Source organism: Uloborus diversus, chromosome 6, assembly GCF_026930045.1.
Source record: "Uloborus diversus isolate 005 chromosome 6, Udiv.v.3.1, whole genome shotgun sequence".
NCBI lineage: Eukaryota > Metazoa > Arthropoda > Arachnida > Araneae > Uloboridae > Uloborus > Uloborus diversus.
The window spans coordinates 56797085-56818607 of NC_072736.1; the positions used below are offsets into that span (position 1 = coordinate 56797085).

Consider the following 21523-nt stretch of genomic DNA (forward strand, 5'->3'; position numbering starts at 1 on the left):
CTTCAAATGAAAACAATAAAACGAAAATGTTTTCGGTTATTTAAGTATTTTTATTATAGTACTATGAAGAAATTCATAAGAAAAATAACAGTATTCAACTACAAAAGAGCAACATGTCGCAATAATACGTGAAATAATTTAAACTCAGATGAAAAATTTAGTGGACTATTTGTTTTTGTTTCTTACTTTGAAATTAATTGAATATTACTATACTTAGTATATTGACTTTAAGCCGACAACTTACAATCGAAATGGACAGATTATCTTATTTAAAAATTATCTTGATAATTTTATATGCAACGCATTTTAAATTAAATATTAATTGTTACAAGTTACAAGAGTTAATTTTTATAAAGGACGCACATTCCCCACCTATGTTATATAAGTATACATTTGAAAAACATTTAATAGAAAAACAGAAACCTAATGTGCGTGACATTAAAACTCTTTCTATTAACCTTCTTTTAAAAAACACAAATCTTGAACATATTAACATTGAATGTTTTCAGTGCGCTTCTTTTCAGGTTATTTCTATTTACAGTATATAACCTTATTCATCCGGACTAACTTAGACCAAAGGCAATTCGAATAAACGAAAATCTGGATAATACGGATAATAAGCAGTAATTAATTCGCAAATAAGCTGACTTGTTTTTTATTAACAACAAAAAATGATGCTTCGTAACAAAATTACATAGAATTGTTACTCGCAAATACTGTATCATTTCTAGTTCAGCTGCAGTGGTGTCAGTTTGAAACTCCAAATACGTCACGTTGTTTATTTGATAACTATAATTTATTCGACCGCCTATATATAGCAATTGTGTATTTAATGAAAATAAAGAGCGAATGTTTGACACATTTATAGTTCTGTTCTTACTGTCACAATTTAGAATTATCATTCAAGTGAATATATTTTTTAACTTTACAAACTTGATTCGGATAAGCCCAAGATCTGGATGAACAGGAGCCAGATAAACGAGATTCTACTGTACTAAATATAAATGTTCATCAAAAGTACCAAAGCAAAATTGAAGTTTCAGAGATGAACAAATAGTTTATTTCTAACACATTAATTGAATTTGAAGTATATGATTATACATAAAATATTTGGTGGGTGGCAAAAATATATCAAAACAAAGTCTAAAATTTCTCATTTTAGCTCAATTTATCTCTGAAAAACCTAAGTATTTTCTAAAGAAAAATAGTCAGCCTCTCAACTTTTAATTGAATCTCCATAGTTATAGTGCGAGATTTTTCTTGGGGGGATGGGAAAATTGTAAACTAACTAGGGCAAGGGAACAGTGTAACGTTTGGGGTAGACAAGCTCTCGCCATTGTAAATGAGAGGAAGACATCATGTTGGCAGCTTTATGACGTTTAATTGTAGAAAATGACATTTGAGCATTTCCGCTGTTCTGTATTGGTTTGTACTCCCCATAGGCTTTGCTCCTATATTCCTCTTTCGAGAGGGAGGTTCTTTAGATAAGATATAATAAGTACTAGTAACTCTAAGAAAATACGTTCATGCTATTTACTGCGCCTTCCTCACTCCCTTTCCGTCTATCTTTACCACACTTTATCGTTTATCCACATTAAACCATGCAAGCTTTCTGCTTGCGCCCACACTGAGGGGGTCTTTTTTCGACCTTTAAAAATATTTTCCTTTTTTTTCTTTTACAAAAATAAATTTGAGCATTTACTTAGTAAGCTTAGCGCCCCTAAAATCTGGCGCCCGGGGCACGAGCCCAGCCTGCCCCCATCTAGCTACGTCCCTGCCCCCCCCCCCCCCATCCCTTAAGAAAAAAAAACATCATTAAAGATTGTCTTAAATTTCGTTTTTAGGGCTTTAATTTCGAAAAATTTTGGGAAGGGAGTTTGCGAAAAGTCCTTCTTTGAACACCAAAAAACATCGTCTAAAATTGCATTTTTGGAACTTCGATTTCAAAAAACTGTGTGTCCCCGAACGTTGCTAAAGATGGCCTACAATCATGTTTATAACACTTTGAAAAATTTGCCTCTACCCTAACATCACACTAAGACTGCATTTTTAACCTATTTCGAAAAATTCCGGGGAAAACCCCCAAACTCTCCGTTTCCTAACAGAATTGAAGATTACCTGAAATTTTGTTTTTTGCGTTTCAAATTCAAAAAATTGCTGGTGGAAGACCACAGGACCTCTTACTTACTTCCAAATACTAAAAGAGATCGTCTAAAACTGCATTTTGAAAACTTCATTTTCGAGAAAATTAAAAGGCACAGCCCCCAAACAGAGTGCTTGGAAAAATATGGAGTATTTCTGAGTAAATAGTATGCTTACGATAAAGATCATATTAATTAAACATAGGAATGGTTGTCTCTCCTAAAAAGAAGCTGAATCCTTTCTCTCACTCTATTTACATATTATACTAGGGGTCAATAGATTACAAAATGTGGCATCTAAAAAAAGATTTTTGTTCAGTACGAATGAAAATTACTTGATAATCATTTGATTAGAACAGCGTTTCTTATATTGTGCTCCGCAGAACCCCAGGGTTCCATGAAGCTCTCTCAGGGGTTCCATGAGACTTGCATGTTTTTTTTTCAAGTTTAGTTACTTAAAAAACCGATAAAAACGATGATTTTTCAAATTTAAAAATGAATTTACTTTTACTTTCATATACTTCCAACAGGGTAAGAAATTATAGGAATGATTTAATTTAATTTGTCACCTAAAATGATGCAAATACTTTCAGTTTAAAAATAGTCTGAAGTTGGGCCTTTAAGATTTCAACACCTCTTTCTCACTTTTAAAGCACCTCAATTTCAAAAAAATTTCGGAACAAGCTACTGACCACCTATCACCAAACACAGTTCAAAAGTGACTTTAATGTTGGAAAACTTTCGGGAAACTCCAAATCCCTTTTTCTTTAACATTGAAAAATATTGCCTAAAATTACGATTTTTGACCTCAATTTCAAATACTATCGGTCCCACTTAATCGAATATCTTCGGTTCCAAGAAATATTATTCAATCAAGTGGGGTATTTGATTAAGCACAGAAATTTTCTTTACCTTTTTAAATTGGCAACATTTGTCTTAAATTGAAATAAAAATAAATAAATAAATCTATATAAATGAAGCAATTAATGTTAATGGCTTTTTTTTTTTCAAATAGGCTAAATAAACAACAAAACAGTTTAATAATTAGTATATATACACGTAGGTTTGAAAATTATAAAAATGAACTTAAAAGGTGAGTAATGAAAAATTTTTTCAGTGCATTATTTTTTGAAAAAGTCCATAATAGCGAATTGCTTGCTCAAGGTCTTCTGGTAATGCTTTTTTGACTAACTTTTCTCCCAACTTGTCTACCGTGTTTTACATTCAATATTTATCAATTTATTATCGTCAAAATGTATACATTCCTTTGCATTTAATTTGATTATGGACTGCGCTATTTATTATTATTATTTTGTTTTTGTAATTGCAAAAGAACTTTTATACAATAATTGAAATGTTTAGATGGAATATAATTCCTTTTTCGTCCATTATCGACGAAAGATATTACTTTATATTTTTGCGTCAATAATTGTTCTTACTTAATTAATATCTCGTTTGTTCAAACATTTTCTCAGGAAAAATACTTCCGATCAATATTAATTGATTATTCGTGGATATTATTCGATTAAGTTGCAGTCTTTAACATTGCATCTATGGGAAAATTTTTGGTTCTAGGAAGTTTTATTTGTATAAGCGGAGTATTCGTTTATCCGTTACTCGATTAAACGGGGCTGACAGTATTCTACTCTTAATACTAGTCACTTTACCAGTATGTGTAGGTGCAGTTGAAAGGATGATTCCAACATTTAATGAGTGAGGACCAATTTAAGGGGCAGTACCAGTCAATAGCGTCTAAATGGTCTATCTCCAGGGGCCAATCCAGGATTTTTTTCTCGCTACCTATTTTTGTGAAAGTATTGCATCATTCTATTTTTGTGAAAGTTTTTTGTATCAGCATTGTTTTTGTGAAATTTTAGAGACATCCTAATTTTTATAAAAGAAGTAGTGGAACAAGTGAAATTTTAGTTCGAAAAGTGTAAATGTCATCTAGTATTATTTTTAACAGGTTTCGTTTTTTTTGTGGGGGGGGGGGGTAGCTAAAAACCTAAGAAGTACGAAAAATACCATCGTAATTTCAGCTTAATGGTCTATGTACTGTGTATAATATAGGAAATGATGAGAAAAACGGTTCCTCAAAACAGATTTTTAAAGATTGTGATAATATTGCATAAATACACTTTGGTGAGAAACAGCTAGAAATTAGTTAAAATACTACAAAAAGGTTTCTATTTAAGCGATTGTTCATATAAACCTGCTTATAATTTTATTTTATGAGTATATTTTGTTTTAAATAGAGAAACAAATTTTATATTTTAAAATGCGAATTTTTGTGAAATTTTTGATGTTTTTGTGAAGTTACTGATTTTATTACTTGATTTTTGTGAAAGTACCGATTTCAAAACAAGATTTTTGTGAAGGTACCGAAAAACAGTAGCAAAATCAGTTTGCATTGGGCCCTGATCTCTGTTTGATGTCAACACAGAGCGACATTGAAGTCGCTGATTTATAAATAACTAAAAAATTGTTTTAAAAAAAGAGACATTTTAATTTTTAAGGTTTAAAAACTTTTTCTTTGGAAATTTTAGTGTATTATCAACACTATTGTAGGTAAAACACATCAGTATTTATTTTCCTAACTATGAAAATATTTTAATCACATGACTCATGCATTAATTCTGAGGTTGTTCATCCCTTTTAAAAATACTCTGAATTACAAGTAGGAGTGTATTCGTATTTGACAATAATAAATAATAATTATCAGTTGTTAATAGTTAGCATCATCTATAATGAAGTCTATTTAATTAGAGATTTAATGACAAGTAGTTAATGTGATAGTCTGACAAAAAAAACTGGGTTCCCTCTCAAACAGAAACCTGGCTACGCCACTCCACTGCAAACTATTAACGAATAAACTCACAAGATAAACGCAGACGACAGTCTATTACGATTCATTTTTCTTGTTGTTGCAATTATAAAGCTATTTTTATTCACACAAATAAAAAAAATCAGCCCCCCCCCCCCATGGAGCAATTGGCACCAAAATTGAACCAACGCCTGTTTACACATGGATTCATATTTATTCCTAATTTCATCCAAAACGTAGTATTTCTTCTTGAGATATGGCACTCACAATGGGAAAAAAGGAACATTCGATTGCGCCACCCCCCTTTTCAGCTGCTGATGCCAAAATAGAATCATTTCTTATATCCTCTAAGGGCTACTTGTCGACAAATTTTTGTTTGATTACGTTCATTATTTGTTTAGATACAGCAGTCACAATTGACGACAAAAAACGTTCTACGGCTCAACCCCCGTTTAAACTATTGACACCAAAATTGAATCCGGACCTGTACCAGTACCTGTTAAGGGAAACATATGGACCAAATTTTGTTTGATTCTGCCAGTTACTTCCTGGGGAATAGCAGTCACGCAAAACTCAAAAACGTCCCATTGCTCCACCCCCCTTGGAGGAATTCGCGCCAAAATCCAATGGGCACAAGTTCACATAATACGTGTAGCAAATTTCGTTCGATTTCATGCGGTAGTTTTTTCTGTAGAGTGGCCACAAAAAAAACTGTTCACACACAGACGTGACAAACACACACACACACATGGACACACACACACACACATGGACACACACACACACACACACAAACACATATACACACAGACAGAAAGATATTTTCGAAGAATGGTCGAAATGGACTCAGCACACCTCAAAATGTTCGAATCCTTTGAAATTCGAAAATTTGCACGAATCCAATACTTTCTTCTATACTGCCGTGTTCAGGTAAAGGGCAAGTAACTGCAAAATTTTCATTTTTTTTGCATTTTGTCATCTATTGTACGTTATCTTTATTGTACAAGCTCACTTATTTGGTTTCCGCTGAAAAAAACGTCTGATTCCAAGATTTTTCTATGGTTAATATTGAATCCAAATCACATTTCTTCAAATATCTCGAACACTCCTTTCTGCAAATACTGTCGTTTACCTGCACACACCACGGCAGTATACATTAGATATAGAAGAAAGCAAAAACTAAGGGTTCCGTGAAAAAAGGAAGCATTTAAAAGGGTTCCACTAACCGAAGAAATTAAGAAACGCTGGATTAGAACATTCATTTTATGCTGTGACTGAAGACACGATACAATAATTTTTCAGCACAGAAGTGCGTAACGCAAAACTTAAAAAAAAAAAAAAGAGTTTGTCTATTATTTTTTTTTTAATTGTGAAATACTCTTACTTGTACTTAGAATTGCTCTCCTAAATGTAAGCTGTTCATTTTCATTTTTGTTGTAACATGATTTACTTCCTGCAAATTTGTTTCTTGCCCCCCCCCCCTTTTTTTATTGATTCATTAAATGCAAGATGCATAAAAACGAGGCAGAGCGATAAAAGCTTTAAAATCTGGCAGAGCAAAGAGTTGAGATTTTTTTTTCACCCAAGTAGTGATGTAAAATACCTGGGTATTTATTTTTAGGGGTAAATACCCAGGGTATATACCCGGGTAAATACCCAAAATGGGTAAATACCCGGGTATTTATTTCAAAAATTTATATTCATCTAAAATACTTTTCTGTATATATTCCATTATGTATATATACAACCAACCATATACAAAACAATACATTTTTGCCCAAAAATTGTATTTTGATCACATATTTAAAGAATTATTGTGTGAAACAGCTTAGCAATCTAATATGATATTCACATTAAATGTGTTGGATATGCCTAATCAATGTTGATAGCCAAATTTCAGATATAAAAAGCCATTTCTACAAAAAGTAAAAAGATTAACTGGTTACAAAAAAAGCAAACATCAATTTTTTAAGGTCCTAGTCTTTTATAACCCAGTAATATGTCCCTGCATGACATCAAAATGTAATGAAATGTCGCTCAACTTATTATTACTATTTATTTACCTATATCTTATGCAGAAATTTCCTCCAAACTTAGTTTAATTGTTCAGGTGTATTCTGCATCACACACACACACATATATACACACACACATAATATACATAAACATTTAAAATTTTTAATCTTTTATTTTAGGGTTTATGTTTAAAAAAGAAAATAGTCACCTTTTGATACTACCTAAAAATTTTTTGCAAAATGCGCAATTACTAGGGGATTTACCCTGCCTTTGGATAAATACCCAAAAAAATATTTACCTTCCCACCCTACAGGGGAGCAAATGCAAATGAGCAAGGCAACAGAAAAGAAAATTTTGCTTTTTTGTTTATTAATGTGAAAACTGTTTCTATATTTTCCATGATATCACTTAAATATCAATAAAATAAATAACACCATAGTTTCTTAATAACTTCTCAGTTTATTCTTCCAAACATCTCTCATGCTTCCTTTTTTTTTTCATTTTGGATATGACTAACCTAGATTGTGATTTTGAAATCCTGAAGTTCATAATGAATTGCTTATACTTCTCCAATTATGACATTGAAAAGAAAGGTTCTTTGGTTCACGATATGTTTCTTTCATGATTTCATCAAGTCTTCCAATAAAAAATATTATAAACTGTGTAATACATATGTATATATCAGTTTTACCAATTATTTCATATTTAGATTTTAAGAAAAAAATTCTCATTCGCTTTTTTGCATTTTTTATTAAATACCCAGTTTTTGGGTATTTACCCAGGCCTTGGGTAAATACCCAAAAAATATTTACCTACCCGCTGGGTATTTACCCGATCCACATCACTACACCCAAGTATCGAGATTGTTTTTTGCTATTATTGTTTTTTTTTTTTCCATGCAGATATACATCTAGGTAATATTTTCATACTTCCTGAGAAAAAGGACAACCCTAGATATTTATTGTGACAACTAATGAGGATCAGACACTCACAAGACTGATTGGAAAATTTTAATAAAAACTCAATGTATTGAAGCAGAAGCACTCTATATACTATATTACCAAAAATATTGGGACACTTTCAAAAATTCACATTTTTACAGATTTCTCGAGAAATAATAGACCAATTGCTCTATAATTTTCACATAAAACGTATACTCTAGTTGTTTTTTTCCAAAAAAAAAAAAAAAGTCTGCTATTCATTTAAGGGACCAACAACAAATTGAGGAAATAAAAAAAGGTTTTTGATCATTTTTCATTGTAAACAGCTGGGAATAAGCTATAATTTTCAGAAATGAGTTAAAAATCTGTCAAAAATTTTTTTTTATATTTTTGTAAAAGCATCTCTTATAACCACGGAGATAAAAGTATTTCTTTCAAAAATGCAAATTTTTTTTAAAGGTTTTCGGCTCTTGTCAAACGTTACTAAACTTTCAGAATATTTGACAGCATTTTAGAGAAACATAATAAAATTTGAAATTAAAATATTGAAAATTTGATGAAATATGGACGTTTCACTGCGCATGCGGGAAAGATAGCAATTTATAACGTTTATAATCCAAAGCTCAGATAAATCCTACAACTCATAAAAAAATTCTACCTCAATTTCTTTAAAATTAAAAAAGGTATCAGCGATCTAATGAGCCGAATTTCTATATTCTATGACAGGCGACGAATAGTAAGAGGTTGTTCGCAAACTGGCAACACTTTCATGCTATCGTTGCAAGTGATTCATGATAAGAACGGATTATTTGTTGCTGGTCCCCTAAATGAATAGCAGACTTAATTGTTATTGGATTTGACCTCTGGAGTAGAGACGTACCAAGTACTCGGTAACTACTCGGTACTCGGCCTACTCAGCCAATTTGCCGAGTATTCGGTACTAGGCCAAATTTTGATCAGATACTCGGCCAATACCGAGTAGTTGCAAAAAATTGAATATTGTCCAAGACAGATATTAAAATTTATAAAAAAGTGCAAGCATATATAATATTCTGCAATCATTTACAATTCAAATTTACAAGTCAAATTTAAATTTTGAGAATAATTACGTTTGTAATGCTTCAATGGAATAAATCTTTATTTTAATGTCCCCAATGTTAATAAAACTTATTTATTAAAAATCGCGCAAAAAAGGTAAGTATAGAAAATATGGAATTTTTATATTAAAATGGATTTTTGCTACAAACAAAAAGTAGTTTATAAGAAATACAAAAATACCTTTGCTTAAAAAATAAAAGGAAATAAAACAACGTTAAAAGAACAGTGCAGACATGTGTTTTGGCATTACAAGGAATTCCTTTTTCAATGCACAAAATGTGAGCTTGTGGATTTAAAGGCATCCGACAAAAGACGGATTTTTTTGTTGAATGTCTTCACATTCTTTAGCTCACATTTTATGCACTGAAAAAGACATTCCCTGTAACGCAGAAACACGTGTCTGCTGTGTTCCTGCACATTTGTTTTATTTCTTTTAAAAATTATTTATGCTTGGCGGACTAGAACTATAATAGATTGGTATAATTTGTTTTAATTCAAACTTGATTAATTATACCTTTTATTTATTTATTTTTAATTTTAAAAATAATTTTTTTGTAAAATTTTTGACATATAAAGAAATTTTTTTAAATAATGCGTAGTTAAATTTGAGCAGGAATTTAATTTTAAAAACTATTATATGGACAAGGAGATCTATACTACTATTCCAATAAGTTCAAAATTCATCACATGTGTGTCAGCAGTTCTTCTTAAAACATAATTGGTACATAGTAACTCGGCCGAGTAGTGAAACGTCAAGTACTCGGTAACTCGGTACTCGGCCGAGTAATGAAAGGCCGAGTACTCGGTACTCGGCTAAAGTGCTACTCGGTACGTCTCTACTCTGGAGCATACTTTTCACGTGAAAAAATTACAGAGCAATTGGTCTTTTATTTCTCGAAAAATCTAAAAATGTGAATTTTTGAAAGTGTCCCAATACTTTTGGTCATATAGGGTATATAATACCTCATGTATTTTGCCGAATTTAGTAACTGGGAATTTGAGACTCTAAAAGTGCTAGGTTTAGCTTTATTCCAAAATTTCAATGGAAGATAGTTTACAAACATGGAGAGTGGGGGAAGGGATGATTTGTGCCTTCCAGCTTGGAACAGGATGAGCACCCCTGCATATAAACAAAGATCCTAGAAAAATCTTTATTTTTCAAATTCAGGAAATCCATCTCCGTAGCCGTTCACGATTATGTCGTTTTCTATGCTCCATTTGAAAGAACTTTCACAATAAAAAACTCTTGAGAAATGCTACCGTAGCCTTCTGATCTGCATATAATAATTAGATAACTAAATAAATATTTTTTCAAAAAGAATAGGATTCAAAGATAAAGATTGGGGGAATTTTCTGGTCACCAATGGTGAGAAAAGGCAAATATAGTAGTCACATTTTTTCTAGTTGCCACTCCATCTATAAAACAGGTAACTAACCAACAAAGTAGCATTTATTTTACCACTAAAATATATATATTATTAGTTCAAATAAAGGTTAATGTAACTAATTAGTGGCATTAATGTTTATTGTACAATCAAGTATTAACTATTCAGAGGATCTAGTTTCATTTTTAAGAATGTTTTCTGGCAACTCGGATGGGGTTGGGGAGAGTGGCAAACAGACAGCGAAACAATTTCGCCATCTGATAACTAGTATTTTTAGTCCCCACTTTTATTCAGCACTCGATTTTTCAAATATATTAAGTAGGATCATCCATTTTTAATGAATATTTTTTCGTTAGAATTTGGAGCTCATTTCGTTAAAATTCAGTGTGGTCATGCAGATTTTTTTTTTCTTCCTTTTTTGAAATTATCCATTTTTAATGACAAACATTTTTTTAAAAATAAAACGAATTTATGAATTTATTTATTGCAAATATTCATTCATTCGTTGATTTTTCCTAGATGAGATCTGGAACCGTATTCATGGGGGAAAAATCTTCGTTTCAAAAATTAATTTTAGTGTGAATACAAATAAATTAACATCGCAAGCAAGATTGCAATAAAATGCCATGCCTTTTACATTGAGTTATTTTTCTTTTACCTATGTAGTCAAGACTCAAGAGGGAAATAATTAGAATTTCCTTGGAAGGGTCTGTAAAAAGCTGAGGTTTCATTTCTCCATCAGCTATAACTACTTCGACTAATTTGCACAGCAGGGGGAGCGTCCGGTCTGTCCCCCTGCAAAATGTGACAGGTCACATGATCCACTTTCATCGGTCACTGTTCGCTCTATTGGTTGTTGAAGTGTCAATCGCTTCATTGATGAACACTGCCCTCGTTTAAAGAAAAAGCCCATTTTCAACCGATATCGTTTTTCTTCCTCACTGAAGAGCAGCCTTAATAAGAATCTGTTAAATATTAGCTGTTTCAAAATTATTTTATACTTTACAACAATCTAAAATACTCGTGACAAGAATCCTGGGAATGGTACAAAAGCTAACATTTTAAAATGCAGAAAATTTCATTGACAAATTCAATATATAGCACAATCAAAAGGTTGTGGGCAAGATGAGAGAGTAAATTTTAACATTTGTTAAGCAATAATGACTCTGCCCCCCCCCCCCCCACCAGTGTTGCATAATATAGACGAACGCAGGAATGGCGTTCCCAGAAAATTTTTGCCTCTGCAGAAAATATTTTAAATATTTTTAAACTACTAAAGGTTAATTTTAAAAAAAGGGAAATTAAGAAAAAAATCTCAGTTTAATTCTGTTTCTTCCAAATATTTCCCTGTCTGCACAATTCTTGCCCTGTCTTCCTTGCTTTTTTCTTGTGCAAAATTAATCTAATAAACAATGATTTCTTCTTGAAATCATGATTATAGTACATGGGCGCCCATATGCAAAATGTAAGGGGGGGGGGCTCAGATATTTTAACCATGGTTTAACATGATATTTTTCCCCATGGAAACCGATTTCTGGACAGATTAGTCATTAAAATTTGACATTTTCAATAACTTATTCATTAATGGCTGGACAAGAAATGCTTTCACATTTTTACAAAGAAAAAAGAACTAAAAACAAGGAAGTTCTAGTTTCAAGGGGGGGGAGGGGGTCAAGCCCCCCTCCCCTTGCCCCCCTATACGGGCGCCCTTGTTATAGTATGCTAATTACTTAAAGACAAAGACTCAAGATAAAGGAGCAAACAGTTGTTCATTTTACAGAGACTGAATTGTGTAAGAAGAAAATTCAAGCTATGTAAAATAAACAACTTTACAAACTACGGAAAAGTCTCCATCGGTGAATCACGCTGTAAATTGAGTTTCAAAGCATTGGCGTTGAGAAAATTAGAAAGCACAGATAACCCGCACCTCATTAATTTTTAACAAATAATACTTAGGAAAAACATTATTCATTTTTGGGAAATACTTTTAAACTAATGAGTAGTTTTTGTTAACTTGTTTACAAAATCAAATATATTCATAAATTTTTCGAGTAAAAAGCAGGTAGCTTACGTTTTATCTTAGTCAACAATTTGAGTAGTTTCAGATCTACATGAATTTTTCCATTACAAAATGAAAATAATAATAATGATCATGGGATTGATATTGGGCAAAAAATAATGGTTCAGGCAGTTTTCTTCAGTTGATGAAAAATAAGCATACACTATATTGCAAATTTTTTTTTAATGATTTTAAAGCATTTTTTTTATCTTAATACTTGAATATAAATTTAATTCTTTACTCAAAGTTAAATTAGGCAAAATAATTATTTACAAAAAATTTTCCTGCTATGATTTGTGTTTACAGAAAGCTTTCAATTTTATCTAAGTCTGCCCCCCTCCGCTGATGTTAAAATCCATTTGATTTTTACTACCCCAGTGTTCAGATTATACTATTCAAACATAGAATATAAAATAACTACCTCTTGCAGACAGTTTTTTCGTATTTATAATTTTTGCAGCAAATTCTAATCCACTTTGCTTTTGAACACATCTTCTTACAATCGAAAATGCACCTCTAGAGGAAAGAAAAAAGAAAACATACATCAGATATAGAATGTTAGAAAAATATAAACATTTAAATCAAATACAATGGAAAAATATTAAGTTCCTAATTTACCTGCTTCTACTATTAGTTTTTAAATTTATTTACTGGAATGCAGGCCGATTATTGGCAGGACGGGGGGCTCATTCCTCCCTCCCCTTCCCCACCTTGAAAAATTAACATTTTTACAGGAAAGTGCACATGTTTTTGTTATTTTGCATTGAGTACACACCCTTCATTCCCACAAGCTGGAAAAATTCGAAATGACAGGAAAGCTAGAATGTAAAATTTATTGTTTCAAAATAAATCGGGAAAACTGAACATATTGAAACAGTTCCCCTATCATTACTGCCATATGCATCAAGACTTAGAAGAGCATGTGGTATACAAATGTGAGATGTTTTTAAAATAAAACAGCAGCTTTGAAAAATAAGAAATAACAAGGGTTAGTTACACAAAAAAGCAGTGTAAAATTTTTTTGCAATAAAATTATTAAGAGTTTGAATATTGACTATTAATAACACTAAACAAACATAATATAACAAAAAATGTTAATACAAAACATCAATTTCTATTAATGAACATACTTCAATGATTTTGTTATTGGTAGCCCCCCTATAATACAACTTCCTAAGCAGAGACCCAAAAGCAAGAACACCCCTCCCTCAAAAAAAGTGAAAATATCCCTCAAAACACCCAGCCCTCTAAAAATTTCAATGGCAGTCTGCACTACGAGCTCCCCCCCCCCCCCCCGTAGGTGGGCACCCCCCGTCCTAAGCATGTATACTAATACAATGAGAAATTTTCACAACTTTGCGTAACAACTTCCAGAGCAATAAATAATACAATTTTTTTAACACATTTAAAACTAGATTTACCTCAAAATAATGAAAAGAAGGAATAATGAATTTACATAATACAGAAACTTTACATCAAATTATTTACATACATATTTCTCATACTTTTCTGTTATTATGCTTCTCGGCAAATTTTATATTTTTGCCGATTTTAATTTATTTATCACTATTGCAGACCAAAGATTCCATAATAGGCAACATTTAACAACTTTAATTTCTAGCTTTGCTATAGATATCACCAATTGCTATAAGCAATTTTTTTATTGTCGCCAAGGCAGAAAGTAAACAAGTTATGGATTAATTTTGCAATAAATCACTAAATGCATCTCCATATAAAACACAATGGGGCAGCAGATTCTTTTGTTATTTTTATTTAATAGCCAGATACAGAGCCTTGAACTAATTATCTCAAGCACCACTGTTTTGCAAGATGGAATGAAAAAAAAAACTAATTTGATCAGTTTTATTTTTTCAACTAACATTAACAGCCTGATTCATTGTGCAAATAAGATAAGACTCTTATGACAGAATTTCCTCTACAAAATGCTGTTAATTTTTGGGGGAAAAGGTCATGACAAATATGACTATATATATCCTGTTTTGAATGGGACAGTCCCAATTTCAGGTTTCATGTCCAGTTGTCTCCACACATTTAAAGGTCCTGTTTTCTGGAATTCCTGAACAAAACACTGAATGCTTTAACTGAAAGTCATTTGGTGGAATTGTTAAGCACTTTTATACAAATAAATTAAATCATGCATAATTAAAGTTATATTTAATCTTTGTCCAGTCCTATACACCCATAAAAAGATTATTCTCTCATGAATGGTTTGTGGACTAACAAAAAAGTGCAATAGCCAATCGCGGAGCTGTTAAAGAAATGTTGATTGCAAAAGTAAACTGTACAAATTTTGGCGAGAATTAATGATGTAAAATACCTGGGTATTTATTTTTAAGGGTAAATACTCAGGGTATATACCCGGGTAAATACCCAAAATGGGTATTTTTAGATGGGTATTTATTTCAAAAATTTCAACTAAAATACTTTTCTGTCTGTATTCCACTTTTTAGTTTTGCTGCGTTGCGCATCTATGGGCTCTTGGTGTGGTCTTTTCAATATTTTTCACTTTTATTATTATTTTATATATATATATATATATATATATATATATATATATATATAACCAACCATTTACAAAAAAAAAAACTTTTGCCCAAAAATTGTATTTGATCACATATTTAAAGAATTATTGTGTGAAACAACTTAGCAATCTAATATGATATTCACATTAAATGTGTTTGATATTTCTAATCATCAGAGCCGGATTTAGGGGAGGGCAGGCGGGGCTACAGCCCCAGGGCCTCCACAACAAAGGGGCCCCCCACAATAAAATTTTTACGAAATATCCTAACTTTCACGGGTCAGCAAATTTTACGTTTTTTATCCCAGACTTTTTTTTTTTTTGTATTTCTACAAAGAATGCTTGCACAAAAATAATATTATTTTCGATATATCAGAAAGCCTTGATTGCAAGTATCCATTTACTATCAATTTTTCATTTGATCAAGCATTTCAGTGGCAATATTTTTTTTTTTTATTAATTTAATTTGTACCTATGAGTTAAAAAGAAATAAAGTAGGTAAAAAAACATCTGAAAAATGGTTAACTTTGCAGGTTATCCTTACAACTTCTCGCTTCTTAAGCTCAAAAATTAAAAATTATTCGACGAAATGACTTGAATGGAAATTTTTTCAATCGAAAATATGGGATATATACATATATATCAAAGCATTCGGATATATATCCAAGTATCGGATATTTTGGAAAATATGATGATCTTTTCGAACCCTGATTAGGGGCCTCCACACTTCCAAATCCGGCTCTGCTAATCATTGTCCCCATCTTTCTTTTTTGTTTTTCAAATTTCAAAGCAAAATTTAAAATTTTACCAGTACAAATACAAAGTGAGTGACAAACTAACGCCTCCTAAATACAAATGCCTATCGCGTTCTCCCTTTTAACATAGAACAAAATGATCCCCGTAAGCATATTTTCAGTCTTCTGGCTACTGCCAACTATCGAAGGTCGAAAGTATTAGAAATTAAACGTGGAGAAAACAATTGGTTATCTTCTAAATTTAAATTTTAAAATTAACCAATTAACGGTTTGAATTGTTTGGATCCATCGTCATAGAAACACCATCCATGTATTGCCGTCAGGTAGTAGCATTGTTTGTGTACCGGCGGAGGATTACTTTTAAAGAAAATGTGATAGGCATTTAGTATTTAGGAGGCTTTGGACAAACTGATTACAACTCAAAGCCAAAACTAACTAGTTGCATGATATTATGAAAAATCAAAGATGAAAAGTTGTGCTAGCGCAATCTGTGTGACAAAATTAAACTTAAATCACTTTGCTTTACCCCATAAAAAATTAAATTATCCTGCCATCCTATTTAAGTTTTAGAATGGTTCATTCTAAATTCTGACAGTTTTTTTGATAAGATTTCATTACACCTTTAATTAAAGAAATTATAATATATAAATCTTTATATTTTTAATCTTTCATTTTACAGCTTATGTTTTAAAAAGAAAATCATCACCTTTTGATACCACCTAAAGTTTTCTTGGTAAAATGCGCAATTACTAGGGGATTTACCCTGCCTTCGGATAAATACCCAAAAAAATATTTACCTTCCCACCCGACATCACTAATTGCGTGTATTAAAAATGGTTCAAATAAATTTCATCATGAAGTACCGGGGAGCAAATGCAAATGAGCAAGGCAACAGAAAACAATTTTTTTTTGCTTATTAATGTGAAAACTGTTTCTATATTTGCCCTGTTATCACTTAAACAGCAATAAAATAAATAACATCATAGTCTTAATAACTTCTCAGTAAATTCTTCCAAGCATCCCTCATGCTTCTTTTTTTTTTTTCATTTTGGATATGACTAACCTAGATTGTGATTTTGAAATCCTGAAGTTCATCATTGAATTGCTTATACTTGTCCAATTATGACATTGAAAAGAAAGATTCTTTGGTACACAATATGTTTCTTTCATAATTTCATCAAGTCTTCCAATAAAAAATATTATAAACTGTGTAATACATATGTATGTATCAGTTTTACCTATTATTTCATATTTAGATTTAAAAAAAAAAATCTAACTCACTTTTTGCATTTTTTTGTAAAATACCCAGTTTTTGGGTATTTACCCAGGCCTTGGGTAAATACCCAAAAAATATTTACCTACCCACTGGGTATTTACTCAATCCACATCACTAGGCGAGAATTGAATTTTTATTTGAACCAGCACTAAAATGTCCCTAATTTGATCATTAAAAAGCATAATGCTTTTTTCTTTTTTCAAAGGATTCATTTCTTATCAAGCATGCACTACTAAAAAATGTGTCTTTTTTATTTTTTCAAATACACGTGCAGACAGTGAAGAAAATATTTAAAGGCCCCCGTTTTGTAAAAAAAAAAATAAATAGTCACCTTAGTCATGACCCCTCTAATGGATCAAGCAGGTGCAGATATCATTTGCATCTGCCCCTACATGTTGTAAAAAGTTATGCCTGTTTATTAATGGTTTCCACAACTTAATATTTTTCAATTTTGTGATACTAAAAACTAAGATTTAGATGCTCTTTAAAGATATGCATTCTGATGCTGCATCTCAAATTTATGTGGGATAGGTCAGGAACTTTTACTTTTCCCACAAGTAAATTTTTTGCAACAATAGAATTACCACTTTCAAGTCAAAGAAAATTTAAGCAGTAATGCAACTAGCCATAAAATAAAGGACAATATTTGATTGAAACATTTTTTTAACAAATATATCTTAATTAAAACTAAGTCATACTTAAAAAAAAAAGAACTTTTCTAACAACTCAAAACAAAAATAAATAAATAAATCTAATTCTTTTAAATTTCCAATATACAAAAAAGGTTATTGGAATAATATTGGACAGCACACAGTGGTTTTATCTTTCAGTAAATCAAAGCCAGCATGTTAGAGATTAATTTTGATGAAGCTAAAATACTTTTAACCATTACATACTACCTATTGCAGTGAATAAACTTTGAAATCCAAGAGGAAAGTAATAAATGTAAAACATCTGATGAATTAAAATACCATAAGAAAAATTTTGAACGATGCACGCTACTTTTAAAAGGATACAAACTCACACTATATTCATAACAGAAATAATACAAATCAATCTGAATTAATTTTAATCACTATAAATATCAAATATTTTGTTCTACACAAGTTAAACTACAAAGTTATCGGAGGATTTCTGCACTAAAAAACAATCAGCTCTGGTACACACCGAAATCAAATTTATGCAGATTGATGCAAGATGATGTACTATTGTAGAGCTACATAATATTAAACACAAAGAACTCAAATAATTGACCATCTGATATAAATCACTCATCTAAACTTAACACAAATCGGTTCATTCAAAAATGTTGACAATTCATCAAAAAAAAAAAAAAAAATCAACATTTTGAGCACTTTAAATGAAATCGTTTACTGAATATGATGTAAAAAACATGAAATATCCAAACACGTACCATAAAAACATTAATCAACATTAAAAGTACGTATTACAAATGAATATTCCTCTAAAATTACAGTCCCTTCGTCGCCGAATCATCTTCCAAATTGAAATAATTTGATTTGATTCAGCTCGTCAACACCAAAACAATTTTTGTGGCCTGTGACACATAACCATAAATCGTTGAAATATTACATTAAAAATTCATCCCACATTTCAAATTTCAACAGCTTAATGATTATCTCGCTAGTAAATACAGCAATTCTTAAATATTGGGCCACACATAAGCCTAAATAGCTCTCATGTGTAGATGAAACGAGCCGCTTTACCCTAACTTACACACATGTTCGAATATTTTTACACTCAGAATTAAAATTCCAGCTTAAAAAAGACCACTGATACAAACTTAGTAACTTCATTCATTTGATAGCACAAAAAAAATTCTTACTTTCCGAGTTCTTCCTTTAATTCGTAGTTATCACTAAAACGTGTACAGGGTACTGGAATAGCCATATTGATTCTGTGGATGAAGGAAGATGAGGTGCTAGCGGTCTAGTTCTCGCACAGTCTCGCCGCTACTGGGATACGACGGGTTGTTTTGCTATCGTTTCTTTCTGGAAGAAGCGCAGCGCCATGCAGAGAAGCTTAATTTACAGTGTCATAATATTTTGCTTCCTTGGTGAAATAAAGCACAGCAAGAGTTGTTGAAAGGATATAAGTGTCTGTATTCAAAACAGGACGAAGAGGAAAAAGCGAAATCTTCTCCAGAGTTTAGTATATTGGAATGCATTTTAGATGATTATATTTCGGAACGTTTTGAGCCACGAGCCATCTTGTAGAAGCAAAAAAGGAACAATTAAAATCATGTGGTAAATAAACAAAATTGTCTTTCTGTATAAAAAATTACGAAAAATCAGATTAAATGGCAATAAATGTTCAAATTCTTGTTTGAACAGATCTGTTTCTTGCGATGGTAACGAACAGATGCGGTTTTCAGGAACGTTTTGATGTGCATATAAAGAAAACTTTTTTTTTCCTGGAAAGCAATTGTAATTATGCGTTAAAACATTTTTCTGTCTAATCTGAAAAAATTGTAACTTTTTTTAGGGTGACATTTTGTAATAACACAAATCAGGGGATGGATGGAGAAATGGTTTTTGTTTCGGTTTTCCTACATTCTGCTTTTAAACAATATATAGATCTCGATGGCGTAAAGCTTCAAATGGTACTACTTTGCTACTACCTGCATACAATACACATTTATTTGCATGTACGCATGTATTAAATCGATTAAAGTTCAAAACGATCTTATGTCTTATTCAAAAACTGAAAATGTAGCCAAACTGGAAGAATGGGTTTGTTTCCTTCAGTCAAAAGTAGTACTTTTAGTCACTGAAATTGATAGAATAAGCAAAAAAAAATAATAATAATAACATGGACCCTGAAAATACTTTTATTTTCCCGACAGTTATTTTTAATTATTTTTTTAATATGTCCAATTTTTCAAACAAGGCGTGGTGTTGATAACGTCACAAATGATGCTATTTGGCGCATCTTTCTTCCGCGTTTCTACGTTATGATAATCAATAAGTTAATTAAAATTAAGCTATACGCTTGCTATGAACCTTATCGTTGCCTATACACGTGAGTAAAGATGCGAATTAAATATTTTGCCCTGTGAATGGCAACACTGAATGGCATTTCATCATTTGTGATGGCATCGGCAGAAGCGTAAAACAATGAAAGCGCACCGATTTAAGTTTTTTTAAACATTAAACTTAAAACAAATTATTTAAAAATGGTCAGATCCTATGTTTTTAAGCATGCTCTTTCAGAAAAAAATACTTTTAAAATTTTGGAAACGACCCCATTCCACCTTTCTTTCTCTTTCACGAAAGAGAAACTGTAGTCATCATAATCAATATTTCTTTAAAACAAACTACAGCAGTGAAACATTTCTAATTATTTCAATAAGAATATAATAAAAAAAACATCCTAAAAGTATAACAAACATACTGGATAAATTCAAATAAAACGGCGAATAATTATCGTGGAAACATTCATTAACTAGCTTGAAATATTTGCAATTTTGAAACATACAATGCACAATAAAACATTTATGATAGTAATTAAAAGACAAATAGCGTTGGGATTGGGGGAAGTGGGTCACTAGGGTAAATCGGTCACCCCCCCCCCTCCTAAAACTGAAATATGGATAAAGTTTTCAAACTTTTTTGCACTCATCATGTTAAATTTCATCACAGTGATTGGTTTTGCACAGATTTGGGATTCGTGGAATTTTTTGGCAGGTCATAGCACTTAGTCGAAAAAAAAAAAAAATTTGCGAGTTTAAGCAACATCTTTCAAAGAAGTGTTTCCAGGTTAGTTTTTATTACTTTTTATGATAATTAATTTTTTGTCTAGTTTAACTTAAAGTTCATACAGCAACAAGCAATTTTGAATAAAATATTATTAATGAGTGTTTAAGAGGAGGGGACCCACTTACCCCGTACATTTTTTCTATAAGGGATAAGTGGGTCCCCTCACTATGGGGTAAGTGGGTCCCCCTATAATAATGGGGATTTCAAAATCAAAAGCAACTCTGATCAAATATTTGTATTGGTGAAAGACAAGACAACTATGATGACTTAGTAGGAATTGATAGTTCAGCTAAGAAAACTGCTAAAGCTGCTGATCATGTATTTGTGAAACATACATGAAAGAAAATCATTAAGATTTAAGTAGATCTAATGTTTGAAGTTGATGATACAAATTAAAAAATCTGCTGAATTTGCAAGAACAAATAGAAACAGTGGCGGCTCGTGGGAGGGGCCAGAGAGGCTCCCCCCTCACTTTTTTCAGACAATAATTTGCAACTTTTTTTTTTTTTTTTATTATCCTTTTTTTTTTTTTTTTTTTTTGTGCGTACGTGAATGAAATTTAAAACAATGGATTGTACCGTATTTTTCTGCGTATAAACCACGGATTGTCTGTTAAAAAAGTAAAATTAATGAGGTGCGGTTTATACGATGCCGAAAAAAAAACGCCAAATTTGTCGCCAAGTTGGCGAAAAACCTTGCGACCAAAA

At 31.4% G+C, this 21523-nt stretch overlaps 1 protein-coding gene across 1 annotated transcript in view; it reads right to left on the reverse strand.

The window, feature by feature from the left end:
• Positions 1-18977, reverse strand: part of LOC129224450 (calcium/calmodulin-dependent protein kinase type II alpha chain-like) — a 153159-nt gene extending 134182 nt beyond the window's left edge. Inside the window, exons 1-2 of the mRNA XM_054858904.1 lie at positions 18884-18977; positions 12886-12980 (exon numbers count right to left, since the gene is read on the reverse strand). Of these exons, the coding sequence (XP_054714879.1) occupies positions 12886-12980; positions 18884-18948 (160 nt within the window). The 5' untranslated portion in view covers positions 18949-18977. The remainder of the gene's footprint in view (positions 1-12885; positions 12981-18883) is intronic.
• Between the last annotated feature and the right edge of the window lie 2546 nt (positions 18978-21523).